The sequence below is a fragment of the Penaeus chinensis genome, chromosome 30, assembly GCF_019202785.1.
Source record: "Penaeus chinensis breed Huanghai No. 1 chromosome 30, ASM1920278v2, whole genome shotgun sequence".
NCBI classification, from domain to species: domain Eukaryota; kingdom Metazoa; phylum Arthropoda; class Malacostraca; order Decapoda; family Penaeidae; genus Penaeus; species Penaeus chinensis.
Window position 1 is genome coordinate 4,988,901 of NC_061848.1, and position 23,242 is coordinate 5,012,142.

General features: G+C 33.9%; 4 protein-coding genes across 4 annotated transcripts; all 4 read left to right on the top strand.

Annotated features, from left to right (window-relative positions):
• Nucleotides 1-324: 324 nt before the first annotated feature.
• Nucleotides 325-3,157, top strand: LOC125041193 (glycine-rich cell wall structural protein-like). The gene is made up of 3 exons (XM_047636032.1): nucleotides 325-378; nucleotides 636-722; nucleotides 2,900-3,157. Exons 1-3 carry the CDS (start codon nucleotides 325-327, stop codon nucleotides 3,155-3,157), a joined length of 399 nt encoding a protein of 132 aa, XP_047491988.1.
• Nucleotides 3,158-5,971: 2,814 nt separating this feature from the next.
• Nucleotides 5,972-7,152, top strand: LOC125041302 (30S ribosomal protein S18-like). The gene is made up of 2 exons (XM_047636140.1): nucleotides 5,972-6,012; nucleotides 6,785-7,152. The coding sequence occupies exons 1-2, from the start codon at nucleotides 6,004-6,006 to the stop codon at nucleotides 7,037-7,039; spliced, it is 264 nt and encodes an 87-aa protein (XP_047492096.1). The 5' UTR covers nucleotides 5,972-6,003; the 3' UTR covers nucleotides 7,040-7,152.
• A 5,810-nt stretch (nucleotides 7,153-12,962) lies between these two features.
• LOC125041299 (keratin-associated protein 19-2-like) lies at nucleotides 12,963-14,162 on the top strand. Its single transcript, XM_047636136.1, has 2 exons — nucleotides 12,963-13,026; nucleotides 13,786-14,162. Exons 1-2 carry the CDS (start codon nucleotides 13,018-13,020, stop codon nucleotides 14,047-14,049), a joined length of 273 nt encoding a protein of 90 aa, XP_047492092.1. The 5' UTR covers nucleotides 12,963-13,017; the 3' UTR covers nucleotides 14,050-14,162.
• A 7,928-nt stretch (nucleotides 14,163-22,090) lies between these two features.
• On the top strand, nucleotides 22,091-23,007 carry LOC125041194 (cold and drought-regulated protein CORA-like). Its single transcript, XM_047636033.1, has 2 exons — nucleotides 22,091-22,183; nucleotides 22,759-23,007. Exons 1-2 carry the CDS (start codon nucleotides 22,091-22,093, stop codon nucleotides 23,005-23,007), a joined length of 342 nt encoding a protein of 113 aa, XP_047491989.1.
• The last annotated feature ends 235 nt before the right edge of the window (nucleotides 23,008-23,242 follow it).

Below are 23,242 nucleotides of genomic sequence, written 5' to 3' on the forward strand. Positions count from 1 at the left end.
TGTTTGAGTTAGACCAGCATAGAAAATAAGATGTTTATACTTCATATCATGTGTGTGCGAATATATACATATTCACACAGCAAACACACACATGTATATCCTAACATGCATGTTCTTTCCAAAAATAATTGCAAAATCAAAATTCGTTTACGTTTTGTCTTTCAAACTTAAGAGTAGGTTATCTCTTCTTTATTACCCTTGTAACACACGTATATATGCACACAAACATGTATGTTTGTGAAAGATGAAATCATACAGTGCCTCATTGATATGGATAATTAACAACCCTCCCTGACCAGGACTCGAACCCTGGCCACTCCAAGTATGACCCAGATGACTAATACTAAACCAGCTATACCACACAACCCACCAAAAGGAGTGTGCAACTACGATCTTACTAGCTCCATAGACATTGCCTATCTATTCATACTCGGTGAAAACTGACTTACAAAGTATAATACAAAGTCAGAGGTGTATATATGAAAGATGGTTTAATCAAAATTAAAGACCAAAGTGTTATTATTCTTTATGAAAACTGCGTTTTTCTGGGTTTCTCCCTATCCTTTTTTCCCTTTTGTTCTAGTTCTCCTTTTCTTAGACATTGGATATAACTTGGCTATCACTTGCACTGACAGGACTCCATAAGAGTAAAACGCAAATTTACTGGCATTAGAAAGGAAACAATGGTTTTGTCAGATATCTTCAGGGGACTAACCGGCCACGTCTGCTTCGAATAGCACGGAAAGTACAAGTCACTCCGGTATTCTGGTTCTCTTCATCCTTTGAATATACACGCACGTGCATTATATGTGTAAATAAATAAGTATAGCAATATATGTGTGTGTGTGTGTGTGTACCGGCTAGAAATATCTCTCTTGATCTGGAATTCCTAACATCAGTCTAGGATTTTTATGCTGTAATTCATCGTTCAGGACTGACGAAAAGCGCCGTCGCTATAGAATAAAATATATACTTAGGTAAATCTAAACGGAAGTGAATGGAAAAACACTCTTCCGTGTTGATAATATGGTAGAAAAAACCACAATGCACATACTGGATTTACTGAAAATAAACAAAAATTATATGCAAACTATAAATAATCAGATTACGACAGGATTTTTTTTTTTCACTTCCCCCTCTTGTTTCTTGTTTCTTTCTTTCTCCCTTTCTTCTGTCTCTCTCTCTTTCTCCTCCTTTCATCTTTCAATTTTCCTTCTCCGTTTTTCTCTAATTATCTTTCTTTCTTTTTCTTTACTTCTTCACCTCCTCCTCATTTCTTTATCTTTTTAGTCATCTCCCCCTTCTCCTTTATTTATCATCATTACAATTCTTTTTCGATCCCGAATGAACCGGATGCAAATTGAGTTTCCATGATGAGTTATAACCATTGAATTAAGAGTGATTCATAATAAGAAGGGAAAACGAGTCAGAATATTGCGCTCTCTTAGCTTTGCTTAATAATGTAGTTATTTTCATTGTTATTATTGTCATAACATCACTGCTATAAACACATACATATATGTATATGTATACATACACGTAGGTTAGGTTAACGTAGATACAAATATATGCATATATATGCACATATATAGATTGACGTAGATACAAATATATGCATATATATATGCACATATGTGTTGACTATATAAATGTATATATATATATATATATTTATATATATATGTTTTTTTTATGCATACATATAAATATATATGTATAAATATACATATATGCACATATCTATTTACGTATATATCTTATTATCTATCTACATATATGTGCGCATGAACATGTAGATTTTTACATATATATATATATATATATATATATATATTATATATACTGTATATGTGTATATATTTGAATAAATGTAAACTTATACATATATGTGTGTGCGTATATGTTATATGCATATATATATGTGTGTGTATATGTATGTGTGTCTGTTATGAATGAATGAATAAAATAGAAAAGGTAAATCGATATATACTATTGTATTGACCCTTACGACCCCTTCTGTTCAAAGGACATTTTGCGTTCATGAGACCCATAACTTAAGCTGAAGACGGATCTTAAAATGTTGCATAAGGAAGGATAGAAGTGTCTGTCATAGTGGGCTCGCGACCTTCAGTATCATCATGAGGGGTGTGTATATAAGCTCAGATTCCCCTTGCAGTTTGTGCATAGATTGTCCTTGCCTTGGATAGGAGCCGAGTCTCTCTCGCGTGCTAAACCTTTGAAATGAATTTGGTAAGTTTGTTTGTGAAATTTCAGATTAAGAAACTTCTGGCTGAGAGATTTGCGTGCAGTTGAATTGTTTACATGTGATGTGATTTGTATGTGATTTTTTGTTATTGTTGATTTGTGTATTTGGTTAGTATGAGTATTTGGGTATTTTATCAAAGAAGGGGGAATGTTTGTTATGTGAAGAATGGGTTAATGACTAATGTCTTAATATCAATGCTGCCTGTATTAAAAACTAATAGTTAAATACTTGTTTCTGGCGTTGATAAATTTTCTACAAAGGTTTATTACTATTTCTGTTTCTAATTATCATTATCATTATTTGTAGATTATATCAAAGAGATATGGAACGTTCAGTGCTAAAAATGTGACGTGTTCTTTTTTACACCTTCCAAGATATTTTTTTCTTCATTGATATAAGTACGAAAATAATGTTGCGGAAAAAGAGAGGTAGTATATATTACTTCATTTATTTTTCCCTAACCAAAATATCAGAAATTTCAATAATTTTACAATGGGTTATTTTAACCTTAATAAAAGATTCACATTCAACAGATTTTGAAATGTGATTATCTTTTTTTTCAGCATCTCGATGCACGACAGTAAATTAGAGTTTATAATAATCCTAATATAATAATTTCTTTGGCTTTTGCAGTTATCGATAGTTCTGGCCCTGTTTGTGGCCCTAGCAAGCTTGGTGACCCTGACCAGTGCCATGCCTGAGGCTATCCCTAACCCCGTGGCTGACCCCGATCCCTTCAAATACAAAGGCGGCGGTGGATTCTACGGAGGAGGATTCCGAGGGGGATATGGAGGCTACAGGGGGCATGGCTACGGAGGTTTCAAGCGGGGCTACGGAGGCTACGGAGGCTACGGAGGCTACGGAGGTTTCGGGAAGAAGCATTTCGGGTAAAGCATCTAGTTGTCTGGATTGCCTCATACAAGGGTTTTCCCTGCAGACGACACTAATATCTGAAATCCATATCGACTGTACCTTTGGTCCAGAAAATAAATTAAACAAACTGATGGGTGAAATCAATTATCTTTGAGTTAGACCAGCATAGAAAATAAGATGTTTATGCAGTTTTGAATATACAGAGTGGGTATACATACATGTACTGGATATACAAGCAAATACTTCATATCATGCGCGTGCGAACATATACATATATACACAGCAAGTAAACACATATGTATCTTAACTTCTCGTTTTGTCTTTCAAACTGAAGAGTAGATTATTTCTTCTTTAATGCCCTTGTAGTACACGTATATATGCACACAAACATGTATGTTTGTGAAAGAGGAAATCATACAGTGCCGCATCGATATGGATAATTAACAACCCTCCCTGACCAGGACTTGAACCCTGGCCACTCCAAGTATAACCCAGATGACTAGTACTAAACCAGCTATACCACACAACCCACCAAAAGGAGTGCAACTACGATCTTACTAGCTCCACAGACATTGCCTTTCTACTCATATTAGATTAATGATGGGGAGTAGGCACTCGGTGGAATCTGACTTACAAAGTATAATCCAAAGTCAGGGGTATTTATGAAAGATGGAATAATGCAGTGATGCACTGATATGGATAAATAACCCTGCCTGACCAACACTCGAACCTATAACCCGAATGGCATGTACTAAACCAACCATACCACACGACCGACTAAAAAGACTGTGTAACTAGGATCTCCCTAGCAATTAAGGCAATAATGAGTCGATGAGACTTTAATATGTTGCTCTGTTTCAGAAATAAAAACTAATCTAATCTGCAACTCGTTTTCCCCTTAGAATTGATGCATAAAACTGTGACGGGTCTCATACTTATTCATTTTACTTTTAAGAATCAATAACAAAGAAATGGTTTAATCAAAATTAAAGACTAAAGTGTTATTATTCTTTATGAAAACATCTGCGTTTTTCTGGGTTTCTCCCAATCTTTTTTTCCCTCTTGTTCTATTTCCTTAGACATTGGCTATAACTAGGCTATCTCTTGCACTGACAGGACTCAATAAGGGTAAAACGCAAATGTACTGGCATTAGAAAGGAAACTATGGTTTTGTCAGATATCTCCAGGTGACTAACCGGCCACGTCTGCTTCCAATAGCACGGGAAGTACAAGTCACTCCGGTATTCTGGTTCTCTTCATCTTTTGAATATACACGCATGTACATTATATGTGTAAATAAATATGTATAGCAATATATATGTGTGTGTGTATATATACCGACTGGAAATATCTCTCTATATCTGGAATTCCGAACATCAGTCTCGGATTTTTTATGCTGTTACTATGTAAATGACTAAATTCATCGTTCAGGACTGACAAAAAGTGCTGTCGCTATAGAATAAAATATATACTTAGGTAAATATAGACGGAAGTGAATCGAAAAACACTCTTCTGTGTTGATACTATGGTAGAAAAACCCACAATGCACAAACTGGATTTATTGAAAATGAAACAAAAATTATATGCAAACTATAAATAATCAGGTTTGGACAGAATTTTTTCTTTCACTTCCCCCTCTTATTTCTTGTTTCTTTCTTTCTCCCTTTCTTCTCTCTCAATCTTTCTCATTTAATTTTTCTATTCTACTTCTCCGTTTTTCTCTAATTATCCTCCTTTCTTTTTCTTCACTGCTTCACCTCCTCATTTCTTTTCCTTCTTCTTAGTCATCTTCTCCTCCTCCTCCTTTATTTATCATCATTACAATTCTTTTTCGATCCCGAATGAACCGGATGCAAATTGAGTTTCCATGATGAGTTATAACCATTGAATTAAAAGTGATTCATGAGAAGAAGGAAAACGAGTCTGAATATTGCGATTTGCTTAATAATGTAGTTATTTTCATTGTTATTATTATTATAACATCACTGCTATATATGTCTATATATATATGTATACATACACGTGCATATATATACACACATATGTGTACGTGTATGAATATACATATATAGATAGACGTACATACACATATATGTATATACATATATACGTGTATTTATATGTATATATTTATACATATATACATATCTATATATATACATATATATACATACACACAAATATATATATACATATATAGATAGACGTACATACAAATATATGAGTATATATGCACATATGTGTGTTTAACTATATAAATGTGTATATATATTTATATATACATGTTTATCTATGCATACTTATAAATATATGTATAAATATACATATCTATTTACGTATATATCTTATTATCTATCTACATATATGTGCGTATGAACATGTACATTTATACATTTATTAACATATATATATATATATATATATATATATATTATACATATATATATATATATATATATATATATATACTGTATAAGTGTATATATTTGAATATATGTAAACTTATACATATATGTGTGCGTATATATGTTATATGCATATATATGTGTGTGTGTATGTATGTGTGTCTATTATGAATGAATGAATAAAATAGAAAAGGCAAATCGATATATACTACTGTATTGACCCTTACGACCCCTTCTGTTCAAAGGACATTTTGCGCTCATGAGACCCATAACTTAAAGCTGAAGACGGATCCTAAAATGTTGCATAAGGAAGGATAGAAGTGTCTGTCATAGTGGCCTCGCGACCTTCAGTATCATCATGAGGGGTGTATATAAGCTCAGATTCCCCTTGCAGTTTGTGCATAGATTGTCCTTGCCTTGGATAGGAGCCGAGTCTCTCTCGCGTGCTAAACCTTTAACATGAATCTGGTAAGTTTGTTTGTGAAATTTCAGATTAAGAAACTTCTGGCTGAGAGATTTGCGTGCTGTTGAATTTTTTACATGTGATGTGATTTGTATGTGATTTATTGTTATTGTTGATTTCTGTATTTGGTTAGTATGAGTGTCTGGATATTTTAAGAAAGGAAGAGGGATGTTTGTTATGTGAAGAATGAGTTAATGACTAATGTCTTTATATCAATGCTACCTGTCTTAAGAACTAATAGTTAAATACTTGTTCGAATATGTTTCTGGCGTTGATAAATTTTCTGCAAAGGTTTATGTTATTACCATCTTTTTCTAATTATTATCATTGTTTGTAGATTATATAAAAAAAAAATATAAAACGTTCAGTGTTAAAAAATGTGACGTGCTTTGTTTTACTCCCTCCAAGATATTTTTTTCTTCACTGATATAAGTACGAAAATAATGTTGCGGAAAAGGAGAGGTAGTATATACTATTGCCTTATTTATTTTTCCCAAACCCAAATATCAATAATTTCAACAATTTCAGAATGCGCTATTTTAACCTATTAACTTTAATTAATAAAAGATTCACATCCAACAGCATCTCGATGTTCGATAGTAAACTAGACTTTATAATAATTCTCACTGTATGTATTCTGGTTTTATGGTCAATATGTTCTGTGTGTGCGAGGAGAGAATGTTTTATTCCATATTATCGTTTCTGTTTCTTTTTTCTTATGCAGTTGATAGTCAACATTCAGAAATGTATTCATAATAATTTCTTTGAACTTTGCAGTTATCGATGATTATGGCCCTGTTTGTGGCCCTAGCAGGCTTGGTGACCCTGACCAGTGCCATGCCTGAGGCTATCCCTAACCCCGTGGCTGACCCCGATCCCTTCAAATACAAAGGCGGCGGTGGATTCTACGGAGGAGGATTCCGAGGGGGATATGGAGGCTACAGGGGGCATGGCTACGGAGGTTTCAAGCGGGGCTACGGAGGCTACGGAGGCTACGGAGGCTACGGCTTCGGCAAGAAGCATTTCGGGTAAAGCCTCCAGTTGTCTCGATTGCCTCATAAATGGGCTTTCCCTGCAGACGACACTAAAAACTGAAATTCATATCGACTGTATCTTTGATCCGGAAAATAAATCATACAAACTGATGGGTGAAATCAATTATCTTTAAGACCAGCGTAGAAACTTAGGTGGCAACGGAGGTTTCGGAGGTTTCGGCAAGAATTTCGGCTAAAGCCTCTGTTGTCTCGGCTGCCTGGTAATCGGGCTTTTCCTTCAGACGACACTAAAATCTACAATTTATATCGACTGTATCTTTGATCCGGATGATGAAAATGGGTGAAATCATTTATTTAGAAAATTAGATGTTTATGTAGTTTTTAATATACAGAATGAGTATACCAATTGGACATACAAGCAATAACTTTACATCATGCGTATGCCAGCAAACACACATATGTCCGTACGCGTTTTGTTTTTCAAATTAAAGAGTAGATGATTTAATCTTTCTTGACCTTGTAGCACGCACACACACAGATAAAGATGGAATAATGCAGTGCCGTTTTGATATGGATGATTAACAACCCTCCCTGACCAGGACTAGAACCCTGATTGTGCAATTAGGATCTTACTAACTCCATAAACATTGTCTATCTACTCAGTGGAAACTGATTTAAAATATCAAATCTTAAGTCAGATGTACTGAGTTATCTATGAAAGATGGAATTATGCAGTTCCGCATCGATATGGATAACTAACAGCTCCCTTACCAGAACTCGGACTTTGGCCGCTCTAGGTGGGACGTGGATTGTGGGTTGTGATAATAAAGTGAGTTGCGATAATGAATTGAGTTGTGAGTGCCATGTTGTGATACCATTACATACGGGTTATGATGACAGTATTAGCGTAGTATGTTGTGATGGCATCACTACATGGCACTCACAACTCACTTCGGATGACCAGTATTAAACCAACCGTACCACACGACCCACTAAAAAGACACTAGTTCCATAGACATTCCCCTTCTGCTCACATCGAGTGCCGAGTATGTAAAACCTCACTGTCTTTCTTTAGTATGAGCAGATAAGCAATGTCTATGTGTACATGTATATATATCATATGTATATCTTATGCGTATCATGTATATATATATATATATATATATATATATATATTCATATATATCTTTATGTCTATATATATGCGTGTATGCAGATAGATACATATTGATGTATATACATGTATATACATACACTTAAATATGCGCACACGCATAAATATATCTATTTACATATGCATATATACATATATACACATGTATGTATACACTTGTATGTGTCTGGACGAGTGTGCATGAGTATATACGCATATTTTAAAGCAAAGTTAAGAAATCAATTGAATAAGCTTTTATGTGACAGGGTAGCATCCTTAGAAATGGCCCTTTGCTGGTTTAAATGACAAAGTAACTCATTACGGCGCTCAGACATTCTCACCATGAAGCGTGTAAGTGACAATTCTTACCCTTGTACCGAAACAAAAATGTTTGTAATTGGAAAAATGTTACTCCTCAAAATGTCAAAAAATTGTTTTTTTTCATTCTTTCTTTCTTATAATATCAGTTGCTGTTCAATTTTTCTTTCACATTTGATTATCAGATTTCATTTTCATTTTTTTTTTATTTGCTAGTTCTCTCCTCTCGCTTATCAAAATAATATATATGAATGATAAATTAACTGCTTTTATAGATGGATACAAAGAAGAGAGTGCTAAAAACCTATGTCTGGTCAGTCCTGACATATGTCTGTGAGTGTTGGACCATCAGCGAAGAAACAGAAGCTAAACTGGAAGCAGCAGAGATGTGGTTCCTAAGAAGATTGCTCAAAATATCATGGAGGGAACATAGATCAAATGGAGAAGTCCTTGCCTTAGCCAATACCAACAGGTCGCTCATCAAAACAATCCGGCAAAGACAGATGCAAATTCTCGGACACGTTATGAGAAGGCAACAGCTGGAAAGATTAGCATTGCTCGGAAAGATTGAGGGCAAAAGAGCTCGAGGACGACAGAGAATAACTTACTTGCAATCTCTTAACTCGGGGGCAACTAGCAACAACATCAGTTGCAATAAACTCATCCATGCCTGTGATGATAGAATAGCCTGGAGACGCATGATCGCCGATGCCTGTATCAGGTCTGGCACCTAACGAACGAACGAAAGCGTTATTTTATCTATTTGCTTTAATTGAGTAAAGATTCACAAACAAGATTTTAAAATTAAATTGTTTTTTTTTTTCTCTCTCTTATGTAGCATCTCGATGTACGACAGCAAACTATATTTTATAATGATTATTATTATATGTATTCTGGTCTAATGTTTAATATGTGTTATGTGTGTCCATACGTGTGTGAGAAAGAATGCTTCATACCTTATTTTCATTTATTTTTCTTATGCAGTCGATAGGCAACATTCAAAAGCATATTCATAATTTATACCGCACAACCCAATAAAAGGAGTGTGCAATTAGGATCTTACTAGCTCCATAGACGTTGCTTATCTACTCATACTAGATAATTGATAGCAATGTTTAACTGATTTACAAATTCAAATCCTAAGTCAGATGTTCTGAGGTATTTATGAAAGATTGAATAATGCAGCGACGCATCAATATGGATGAAAAACAACCCTCCCTGACCAGGACTCGAACCTTGGCTGCTCCAGGTATGGCCCGGATGACCAGTGCTAAACCAACCATACCACACGACCCACTAAAAGGACCGTGCAACAAGGATCTCTTGCAATTAATGTAATAATGGATCGGTGAGACTAACTAAAACGTTTTTCTTAATCAGAAATATAAGATGAATCTAATCTGCAACTGTTTTTTCCTAGAAATGATTAAAACTAGGGTGGCTTTCACACTTCTTCATTTTACTTTTAAGAATCAATGACAAAAAAAAAATTGTTTAATAAAAAAAAGAAACCTGCATTTTTCTTTACTGTACCCCCCCCCCCCCCCCAAAAAAAAAAAAAAAAAAAAATACGCCATAAGCTACACTAGACTGGGTGATAACCCTAAATATGCTGGCGTTATTCACCCTTTGACTCCCGCCCTAGTGAGTATAGCTTGTGTTGCAGAGACACAAACATATATGTTGCATAGGATTTTCATTATTTATATATAAATTGCCGAGGAAATACGTGGATAGCTTCTCCATCACTTTTGTTTACCTCTCTGATAATATCTCTCTAGTAGATCTGAAATTCTTAACATCGGTCTAAAATATATATATAATGTGACTGTATAAACGACGCAAATTTCATCGTTCAGGACTGACAAAAGCGTGGTCGCTGTAGAATAAAATAAACAGGTAAATATAGACAGACGTTATATACAAACTATACAGAATCAGATTTTTTTTTTTTTTTTTTTTTTTTTTTTTTTGTCTTTTTGCCTTCCTCCTCTCATTTCCCTTTCTTTATTTTTTCTTTCTTTATCTTTATTTTGCAATCTCCTTTCTCCTTTCATATTCATTGTATTTTTTTCTTTATCTTCTCCCCCGTTTCTCTTTTTTCTACTTCCCCTCTCCTTTCAATTTCTTCTCCACCTCCCTTTTTTTCAAACCCGAATGAACCGGATTCAAAGTGAATCTCCACGATTTTTTTTCTCTTATGCTTTTTGCCTTACTATTTTTTTTTTTTTTTCTTGTCTTTCCTCTTTTTTCATTAAGGAAATTACTGGAACTGTGTTTGCAAAAGACCAGTAACTTCCAGTAAAAAGATTGTTTTAATAACATTCCTTGCAAGATGTTGCAATCAACTTATTATCAGTTTTACGAAAATGGCACGCGGGATGATAATGAAAAGCACGATTATTTTAATTGCAATTGATTCAGAAAGCTGAAGACTCGTGTTGCTAATGTCTTTGCAATTTGCTGCATTCTTGAACGGAAACAGATTTTAGAGAGTACATCTAGAAACTTCATGATGAAACAAAAAGTATATGACATAAATGTAAAGATAATAGGCATTATGAAATAAACAGTAATGATCGAATAGGCATTTCAGAAGTTAACACATGTTCTACAAATCTAATATAATTTCCATAATAAATGTGCGAATAGCCTATCTAATGATGAAGAAAGAAGAAGTGTCCGCCATCAGTGGGAAATATATCGTAATCTCTAATAAGGCCACTAATTGATTCTGTTATTATCATCACCGACATAACTATTACAATTTTATCATCGTTGTTCTTGTCATTATTATATTAGTATTATCACAGTTATTGTTGGTTTTATTATTGCTATCAGTACTATCATTATTGTTATTAACAATGTAGTTATCATAATAGTACTATTGTTATTATTATTATTATTACCATTATTATTATTGTTATTATTATTATTACCATTATTATTATTGTTTTTAGTATTATTATTACCATTATTATTATTGTTATCGTTATTGTAAAGACTACTTCTATCATGGGTGGGATTATTATCACTATTAATATTTTTGTTATGATTACCGTTATTGCAATTATTAGTATTACTACTATGATTGTTACTGTTATTATCTTTAGTAGTAGTAGTAGGAGTATTTGAATTATTATAATTATAATTATTTTATATTATTATCAACATCATCAACACCAATATCATTATAATTGCTATTAAAACGTATCGTCATTATCGTTGTCATTAGTTATCATCATCATCTTTATTACTATTGTCATCATTATTCTAATTATTATCGATATCAGTTCTTTTCTTTTCTTACTATTTTTATTATCATTTTCATCATTGTTGTTGCTATATATAGATAGATATAGATAGATAGACAGATAGATGTATATACACACACACACACACACATATATATATACATATATATACGTCTGCGTCTGTCTGTGAATGCAAGTGTGTGTGTGTGTGTGTGTGTGTGTGTGTGCTTGTATGTATGTATGTATGTATGTATGCTTGTATCCATGCATATATGTATGTTAGCATATTATATGCTTATGTATGCATATATATATATATTCTTATAAAGAGAGAGAGTTATACATACATACACATATATGTATATATATACATATATAGTCTATATACATAGACAGATATACATACACATATATGTGTGTTTATGTATATGTATATATATGTATATATATAATGCACATATATGTGTCTATATATGTGTGTGTCTGTATATATATGCATGTATGTCTATATATATATATATATATATATATATATATATATATATAAGCATATGTCTATTTATCTCTCAATGTGTACATACATTTATTATATACATCTATATGTATATGTGTATATATATACACACATGTGTATGTATGTCTATCTCTCTCTATATATATACATATATTTAAACATATATAAATATATAGTTATACAAATAAATATATACATATTTATGTATATCTATCTTTATATGTATATATACAAATATGTATATATACATATATATATGTACATATATACATACATAAATATATATATACTCTATATATGTGTATAAATGTGTGTATATATAAATATATATATAAACATACATATATATATATATATATATATACGCATTTATATGTGTGTGTGTGCGTATGTAAGAGTGTGGATGTGCGTGTGTGTGTGTGTGTGTGTGTGTGTGTGTGTGTGTGTGTGTGTGTGTGTGTGTGTGTGTGTGCTTCTTTTCACCTGAAAGCCACGAATAAAAAAGAGGAAAATATCTATATATTGCGCAATATTTACCCTCCCGACCTCTTCTGTTCAAAGGACAACACCTCACACTCAGGAGACCCATAACTTCAAGCTGAAGACGATCTTTAAATGTTGCACAAGAAAGGATAGAAGTGCCTGTCATAGTGGGCTCGCGACCTTCAGTATCATCACGAGGGGTATATATAAGCCCAAATTCCCCTCGCAGTTTGTACATAGGTTGTCCTGCCTTGGTTCAGAGCTGGTTCTCTCTTGCATGCGAAACCCTGAACATGAAGCTGGTAAGTCTGTGTGATTTCAGTTTACGAAATTTGTGGCTGAGAGATTTGCGTGCCGTTGAATTTTGTGATGTGAATCGTATGTGTTTTTTTGTTATTGTTTTATGCATGTGATTACTATGAGTGTTTGGGTATTATACAGAAGGAAATATGCTTGTTATAGGAAGAAGGAGCCGATTGTTAATACTAATCCCAATATTACCCGTATTAATATTAATGCTACCCGCATTAAGAACTAATAGTTAAATTCTCGTTGAAATATATTTCTGGAGTGGTTGAGCTTTCTGTAAAGTTTTATGCTATTGGTATTTTATCCATTTTTGTAGATTATATTGAGAGGATGTAGAACTGTCAGTGATAAAAATATGAAGAGTTTCTTTTCTTGATTGATATAAGTATTTACTGTAAATTATGTTGTGGAAAAGGGGAGGACATAGTGTTATGTAAATGTTTTTTTCCCTAACCCAAGTGCAATTTTAATCTATTTACTTTAACTTATTTCACATTCAACAGATTTTGAAATATGGTTATGGTTTTTAGTATCTTGATGTATGATACTAAATTAGACTCTTTATAATATTTCTTAGTTTATGTATTCTGTCTTATGGTCAATATGTATTACGTGTGTGTGCGTACATGTGTGTATGTGTGAGAGAGGGAAGGAGAGAGAAAAAGATATGTTTCTTACTTTATTTTCTTTCTTGTGCAATCGATACCCAACATTAAAAAGCGTATTCACAATTATTTGTTTGGCCTTTGCAGTTATCGATGATTCTGGCCCTGTTTGTGGCCCTAGCAGGCTTGGTGACCCTGACCAGTGGCATGCCTGAGGCTATCCCTAACCCCGTGGCTGACCCCGATCCCTTCAAATACAAAGGCGGCGGAGGATTCTACGGAGGAGGATTCCGAGGGGGATATGGAGGCTACAGGGGGCATGGCTACGGAGGTTTCAGGCGGGGCTACGGAGGCTACGGAGGCTATGGAGGCTACGGAGGCTACGGCTTCGGCAAGAAGCATTTCGGGTAAAGCCTCCAGTTGTCTCGATTGCCTCATAAATGGGCTTTCCCTGCAGACGACACTAAAAACTGAAATTCATATTGACTGTATCTTTGATCCGGAAAATAAATCATACAAACTGATGGGTGAAATCAATTATCTTTAAGTTAGACCAGCGTAGAAACTTAGGTGGCTACGGAGGTTTCGGAGGTTTCGGCAAGAATTTCGGCTAAAACCTCCGTTGTCTCGGCTGCCTGGTAATCGGGCTTTTCCTTCAGACGACACTAAAATCTACAATTTATATCGACTGTATCTTTGATCCGGATGATAAAAATGGGTGAAATCATTTATTTAGAAAATTAGATGTTTATGTAGTTTTTAATATACAGAATGAATATACCAATTGGACATACAAGCAATTACTTTATATCATGCGTATGCCAGCAGACACACATATGTCCGTACGCGTTTTGTCTTTCAAATTAAAGAGTAGATGATTTAATCTTTCTTGACCTTGTAGCACGCACACACACACATAAAGATGGAATAATGCAGTGCCGTTTTGATATGGATGATTAACAACCCTCCCTGACCAGGACTAGAACCCTGGTTGTACAATTAGGATCTTACTTCTCCATAAACATTGCCTATCTACTCAGTGGAAACTGATTTAAAATATCAAATCTTAAGTCAGATGTACTTAGGTACCTATGAAAGATGGAATTATGCAGTTCCGCATCGATATGGATAATCAACAGCTCCCTTACCAGAACTCGGACTTTGGCCGCTCTAGGTGGGACGTGGATTGTGGGTTGTGATAATAAAGTGAGTTGCGATAATGGATTGAGTTGTGAGTGCCATGTTGTGATGCCATTACATACGGGTTATGATGGCTGTTTTAGCGTAGTATGTTGTGATGGCATCAGTACATGGCACTGACAACTCACTTTATTATCACAATCCACTCGGATGACCAGTATTAAACCAACCGTACCACACGACCCACTAAAAAGACACTAGTTCTATAGATATTCCCCTTCTGCTCACACCGAGTGCCGAGTATGTAAAACCTCATTATCTTTCTCTAGTATGAGTAGATAAGGAATGTCTATGTGTACATGTTTATATACTCATATATGCGTTCGTATATATATCATATGTATATCTAATGCGTATCATGTATATATATATATATATATATATATTCATATATATCTTTATGTCTATATATATGCGTGTATGCAGATAGACACATATTGATGTATATACACATGTATATATTCACTTATATGTGTCTGGGCGAGTGTGCATGAGTATCTACGCATATTTTAAAGCAAAGTTAAGAAATCAATTGAATAAGCTTTCATGTGACAGGGCAGACATTCTCACCATGAAGCTTGTAAGTGACAATTCTTATCCTGTACCCAAACAAAAATGTTTGTAATTGGAAAAATGTTACTCCTCAAAATGTCAAAAAATATTTGTTTTCATTCTTTCTTTCTTAAAATATCAGTTGCTGTTCAATTTTTTTTTTCACATTTGATTATCAGATTTCATTTTTATTTTTTTTATTTGATAGTTCTCTCCTCTCGCTTATCAAAATAATATATAGGAATGATAAATGAACTGCTTCTATAGTATTCTATTGTTTGTTGTTTTTTATTGTGTTTTAAATATGCAAGCAGGTAAATGATATAACGATTATTTCGGATATCTAATAGAAATTATCCTAACGATCCTTGTTTACAGCTGTTACTGTTTCTGGCATGATCAGCTGGACCAGCGCCATGCCTGACCCCGACCCAGTGGCTGACCCAACTGGTTTCGGCAGGTTTCACGGCGGAGGTGGTCATGACTTCCACAGGGGTCACGGCCATGGAGTCGGAAGGGTTCATGGCCAAGGCTTTGCCAGGGGTCACAGCCGTGGCTTCGGTGCTCGCCATGGCCAAGGCATCAACGGATAATGAAAAGGACGCCAGATATCTACCAAATGCAATCAACCTACCTGAATAGCAGAGGAGATGCAATGGATTATCAAACTGTATACAGACACATATGTGTGTATGAATATGTATATACATATATGTGTGTGTTTGTGTGTGTGTGTGCAAGTGCGTAAATATATGGGTATATGTAATTGGAAAATTTATTACACTTGAAAGTGTAATAAACACCTGTTTGGTATTTACTTAAAGTATCAGTTGCTGTTCAACTTTTCCTTATCTAGAAAATGTATCTATAACTTTTTTATAAGTAATAGATATGCAACCAGGTAAAGGAAGTAACGAATTCTTATTACGCAAAATATCTAATAAACATTATCCAAACGATCCCTACAGATGTCATTTTCAGATTGTAATGGTGACCTTGTTTGGCCTGATCAGCTGGACCAGGGTCATGCCTGACCCAGCTGGCTTCGGCAGGTTTCACGGCGGAGGTGGTCATGACTTCCACAGGGGTCACGGCCATGGAGTTGGAAGGGTTCATGGCCAAGGCTTTATTTTTCTTGCCCGTCTTCCTCAGATCTCCTTGAATGTTATCATTTGCGTATATGTGTACATAAAAACTATATATGAATATATATATACAAATATATGTATGTATGCACTATCATCTACGCTATACTTGCCCCTTCTCTGAACCCTCCATCTCCTCCCTAACCTTCTCCACTTTCCATCTTTCATCCCCTTCCCTCCCTCCCTCATCTCCCTTTTCTCTTTGAGCTTCTCCCTTGCCCTGCCTATCCGTGTTCACTCCCTTTCTCTTTTCCTATCTCCCTTTCCTCTTTCACTCCCCTTCCCCTCCCTTTCTCCACACCCTTCCTTTCTTATTTAAGTCCCCTTTTTTCCCATTCCTCTCCTCTTCCTACCTTACTTCTTAAATTCGAATTGTGGAAATAATAAATATGCATAGACTGACGTTCTAACTACTTTAGTGCAGTCTAGTGGTAGATGCCCTGACATAATACCTTAATGTGTGCTCGGTTGCTTGTATGTGTGTCACTCTTTATGTTGTCATTTATCATCAGAATGAAGCGACATAGAGTATAATTTCAATACAAGCAGTTTTATAAGACTCACATACAGGCACATACATATGCATACATATGTGTGTATGTATGTGAGTATTCATGTTGATAAATGTGTAAAAGATATGAAAGAATGAATATCATCACAATACAAGAAATGTATTGTGAAGATAATGATTCTAATTCATACCTCTTCTACATATATGTATATATATATATATATATATATATATATATATATATATATATATATATATATATATATGTGCGTTATATATATATATATATATATATATATATATATATATATATATATATAACGTATGTATATAAATATGTATATATACATATATATATATGAAAATATATATTAATATATACATATGTGTGTGTGTGTGTGTGTAAATACGTGCATTATGTATATACATACATATGTATATATACATCAAATGCAAATATATGCATTATATATGCAAATATATATGTGAATGACCCGGTCGTGACTTTAATCAGGTAGATATGTACACTAAAGTACCTTGGCTTTAACGGGAGCAATAGCCATAGTTTTGGCATGACAATGGCTCACATTGGGTCTTAGCTTAGTATTTTTCGTGGTCACAGCGGCAAGTTGAGTAGGATGCTAGGTCTACTGTCTATTAGGTCTACTATATATCACTGTCATTAGTCCAATAACGAATCGATGAGATTTTAACTAAAATGTTTCTCTTAATCAAGAATAATCCGCAACTCGATTTCCCTAGAAATGAAACTTGGACGGGTTTCATACTTTTAAGAATCGATGACGAAGAAATTGTCCAATCATAATTCAAGACCAAACAAGAATTCTTGTTTTTCTCTTGTATTTCTCTCTAGTTTTCTTTTCTCCCTTTTCTGCTTTTCATTCTTACTTTACTGCAGTGCAATTAAATATATATTCTTTCTTTCTTTCTTTCTTTTTCTTTTTCTTTCTTTTTTTTCTTTTTTTTTTTTCTTTTTTTTTTTTGTACGCCATAACTTACTCTAGACTTTTGGGTGAGAGAACCCAAAATATGCTGACGTCATCCACCCTTAGACTCCCGCCTTTGTGGGTGAAGCTTATGTTGCTGAGACAAAAAAAAAAAAATGCATTTATACGTTGCAAACGATTTTGATTATTTATGTTAAATAACCGATGGAATAAGTGTAAGTTTAATCTTACAGCTATAGATTAGACATTGTTTGCATACAACCAAGCTATTCCTGGCACTGACATGACTCCATATAGATAAAAGGCATATTTACTCGCCTTGGAAAAGAAGTAATGGTTAGGTCAGATATCTTCAAGCAACTGACAAGTCACTTCTGCTTTCAAAAGCACGGAAAGTGCAAGTCACTCTGGTATTTTGGTCCTCTTCTTCTTTTAAATATATACCTACGTGAATTATGTGTGTAAATAAATACATAAATGTGTTTGTGTATATATATATATATATATATATATATATATATATGTATGTATATATATATATATATATATATATATATATATACCGGCAAGGAATATCTCTCTAGCAGATCTGGAATTCCTATCAGCCTAAGAATTTCTTTCTTTCAAGACTTACAAAACACGTCGTCAAAATAGAATAAGATACACACTTAGGAAAATGTAAATGGAAGTAATATGCTAAACATACAGGATCAGAGTTGGACAGGATTATTTTTTCGCCTTTTTGCCGTATTGCTCCAGTTATGAATCGATGAGACTCTAACTAAAAAGTAGAATCTAATTTGCAACTTGGTTTTCCCGAGAAATGATGCATAAAACTGCGGTGGCTTTCATTTTACTTTTAAGAATCAATAACAAGAAAATTGTTCAGTTATAATAAAACAAACAAAATATAATTAATTGTGGAAGCGTCTGCATTTTTCTATTGTTTTCAATTTTTTCCTTCTTTTTTCCCTCTGCAGTACGAAAAAGAAAAAAAATCGTTCTTTCGCCATAAACTACACTAGACTTCTGGGTGAGAGAACCCAAAAATATGCTGACGTCATTCACCCTTTGACTCCCGCCTTAATGGGTGAAGCTTATGTTGCTGAGACCAAAGAAATATGCATTTATACGTTGGAAAAGATTTTGATTATTTATATTAAATAATCAATGAAGTAAGTGGATTGCTTCTTCATAACCTTATTATCTTAAAATGTTCTTCTAAAACTGATTAAATATTACTGTTTATTCTTACAGATATAGATTAGACATTGTTTGGATACATTCAGACTATTCCTGGCATTGACATGACTTCATATTGATAAAAGGCATACTTATCTTCAGGCAAATGACTAGTAACTTCTGCTTTCAAAAGCACGGAAAGTGTAAGTCACTCTGGTATTCTGGTCCTCTTCCTCTCTGAATATATACCTATGTGAATTATATGTGTGTAAATAAATATGTAAACAAATATATACATGCACACACACACACACAGGCACACACACACACATCCACACACACAAACCGGCTGGAAATATCTCTCTAGCAGATCTGGAATCCTATCAGTCTAAGAAATTATATGCTGTGGCTTCATAAATTCATCGTTCAAGAATTATTCTAGAATAAGATATACATTTAGGAAAATATAAATGGAATTCATATGCTAAACATACAGGATCAGATTTGGACAGGATTGTTTTTTTAGTTTTTTTGCCGTATTGCTCCAATTATGAATCGATGAGACTTTAACTAAAAAGTTTCTCGTGATCAGAAATAAAAAGTAGAATCTAATTTGCAACTCGTTTTCCCTAGAAATGATGTATAAACCTAGGGTGGCTTTCATACTAATTAATTTTACTTTTAAGAATCAGTAACAAAAAAAGTGTTCAGTCATAATAAAACAAATAAAATATCATCCATTATGGAAGCATCTGCGCTTTTCTATTATTTTCTCTCTTTTCCTTCTTTTCTCTCTCTTCGTATTCCTTTACTGCAGTGCAAAAAAAAAAAAAAAAAAAAAAAAAAAAAAAAATCTTTCATACACCATAAGCTACACTAGACCTCTGGGTGAGAGAACCCAAATTATGTTGACGTCATTCACCCTTTGATTCCTGCCTTATTGGGTGTAGCTTATGCTGCTGAGACAAACAAAAAATGCATTATACGTTGAAAACGATTTTGATTATTCTTGTTAAATAACCGATTTTTTATCTCATCATAATGTATTGTCTAAACTGACTAAAGATTACTTTTTAATCTTACATCTATAGATTATACCCAGGCAATTCCTGGATCTGACAATATTCCACGTGAGTAAAACACATATTTACTGGCCTCAGAAAAGAATTAATGACTTTGTCAGATATATTCTTTCAAAAGCACAAGAAGTACGCCACTCTGGTATTCTGGTCCTGTTCCTCTTTTGAATATGTACGAACGTGTATCATGTTTGTAAAAATATATATATATGTGTGTACATATATACATATATACATATACCGGCTGGAAATATCTCTCTAGTAGATCTGGAATTCCTAACATCAGTCTAGGATTTTTATGTCATGACTGAGAAAGTACGCTGTAGCTATAGAATAGAAGATACACTTGGGTAAATATAGACGGAATTTTCATGCTAAACATACATAATCAGATTTGGATAGAAATATGTTTTCGTTCTTCTCTTCGCCTATTTCCTCCTATTATTTTCTTTATTTTTTTCTTCTCTTTTATTGGGGGGAGGTTTCTTTCTCGTTTCATATTTTAAATTTCTCCATTTCGCCCGTTTTTCTTTTTACTTACTCTGCTTCTTTTTCTCTCTTCATCTCCTCCTCTCTTCTTTTTTTTCATTTCTCCTCTTACTTTCTTTATCTTTATTATTATTTTTTTTTTTTTTTTTTTTTTCAAGCGCGAATGAACCGGATACAAAGTGAATTTCCATGATGAGTTTTTTTCTCTCTCGTCTTTTGTTTTTCTCTTGTATTTTTTCTTATCTTTCTTCTTTCTTATTAAGGAAATTACTGCAACTATGTTTCCGAAAGACCAGTTATTCTGTTAAAAAATAACATTCCTTGCAAGATTCGATGTTGCAATCATTTTATAATCAGTTTTACGAAAATAACACACGAAATGACGATGAAAATGATTTTCATTATCATTTCGTTCATTGCAGTTGCGAATAATTCAGAAAACTGAAGTCTCGTGCTCTTAATGTCTCTGCAACTTACAACACAAGAACATTTATTTAGCGAATATCCGCAGAGCAAAAGAACAAATATGTGTACCCTAAACGGAACCTTTAGAGATAAAGATAGATATTACATCTGTTTTTCTGAGAACGATTCTTGTTAGGAGTAAAATTAATGATAGCGAAGAAAGTGTAAATAATAAAATCACAGACACATATATATATATGTGTGTGTGTGTGTGTTGTGTGTGTGTGTGTGTGTGGTGTGTGTGTGTGTGTGTTGTGTGTGTGTGTGCATGTGTGCATGTGTATATATACATGTATGTATTGATGCATACATGCATGTATGCATGTATATATGCATATATCATGTACATAAAAAATAATATATATATACACACACACACACAGGCACACACACACACACACACCACACACACACACACACACACAACACACACACACACACACACAGGCACACACACACACATATATATATATATATGTATGTATATATATATATATATATGTGTGTGTGTGTGTGGTGTGTGTGTGTGTGTTGTGTGTGTGTGTGTGTGTGTTGTGTGTGTGTGTGCAAGTGCGTAAATATATGGGTATATGTAATTGGAAAAATGTTACTCCTCAAAATGTCAAAAAATATTTGTTTTCATTCTTTCTTTCTTAAAATATCAGTTGCTGTTCAACTTTTCCTTATCTAGAAAATGTATCTATAACTTTTTTATAAGTAATAGATATGCAACCAGGTAAAGGAAGTAACGAATTCTTATTCTGCTAAATATCTAATAAACATTATCCAAACGATCCCTACAGATGTCATTTTCAGATTGTAATGGTGACCTTGTTTGGCCTGATCAGCTGGACCAGCGCCATGCCTGACCCCGACCCAGTGGCTGACCCAACTGGTTTCGGCAGGTTTCACGGCGGAGGTGGTCATGACTTCCACAGGGGTCACGGCCATGGAGTTGGAAGGGTTCATGGCCAAGGCTTTATTTTTCTTGCCCGTCTTCCTCAGATCTCCTTGAATGTTATCATTTGCGTATATGTGTACATAAAAAATAATATATATATATATATTATATATATATATATGTATGTATATATATATATATTATATATATATATATGTATGTATATATATATATATAATATATATATATATATTTATATATATATATATTTATATATATATATATTTATATATATATATATTTATATATATATATATTTATATATATATATATGTATGTATATATATATATATTTATATATATATATATATATGTGTGTGTGTGTGTGTGTTGTGTGTGTGTGTGTGTGTGTGTGTGTGTGTTGTGTGTGTGTGTGTGTGTGTGTGCAAGTGCGTAAATATATGGGTATATGTAATTGGAAAAATGTTACTCCTCAAAATGTCAAAAAATGTTTTTTTTTATTTTTTTTTTTTTTTGTTTTTTACTACATTTTCCTTTTTCCTTTTTCTTTTGCAGTCGATAACCAACATTCAAAAAGTATTCACAATGATTTCTTTGCCTTTTGCAGTTATCGATGATTTTGGCCTTGTTTGTGGCCCTAGCAGGCTTGGTGACCCTGACCAGTGCCATGCCTGAGCCTGACCCTTTGGCTAACCCTAACCCCGTGGCTGACCCCGATCCCTTCAAATTCAAAGGCGGGGGATTCCGAAGGGGACATGGAGGTTTCAGGCGGGGCTACGGAGGCCACGGAGGTTTCAGGCGGGGCTACGGAGGCTACGGAGGTTTCGGAGGTTTCGGCAAGAAGAAGTTCGGCTAAAGCCTCTGTTGTCTCGGTTGACAGATAATCGGGCTTTCCCTTCAGACGAAAATAAAATCTGAAATTTATATGAAGCGTATCTCTGTTCCGGAAAATAAATCATGAGTGAAATCAATTATCTTTCAGTTATACCAGCATAGAACATTATATGTTTAATTCAGTTTTGAATATACAGAGTGAGTATTAGCACATATGCCGGGCATACAAGCAAATACTTTATATCATGTGCGCGAAC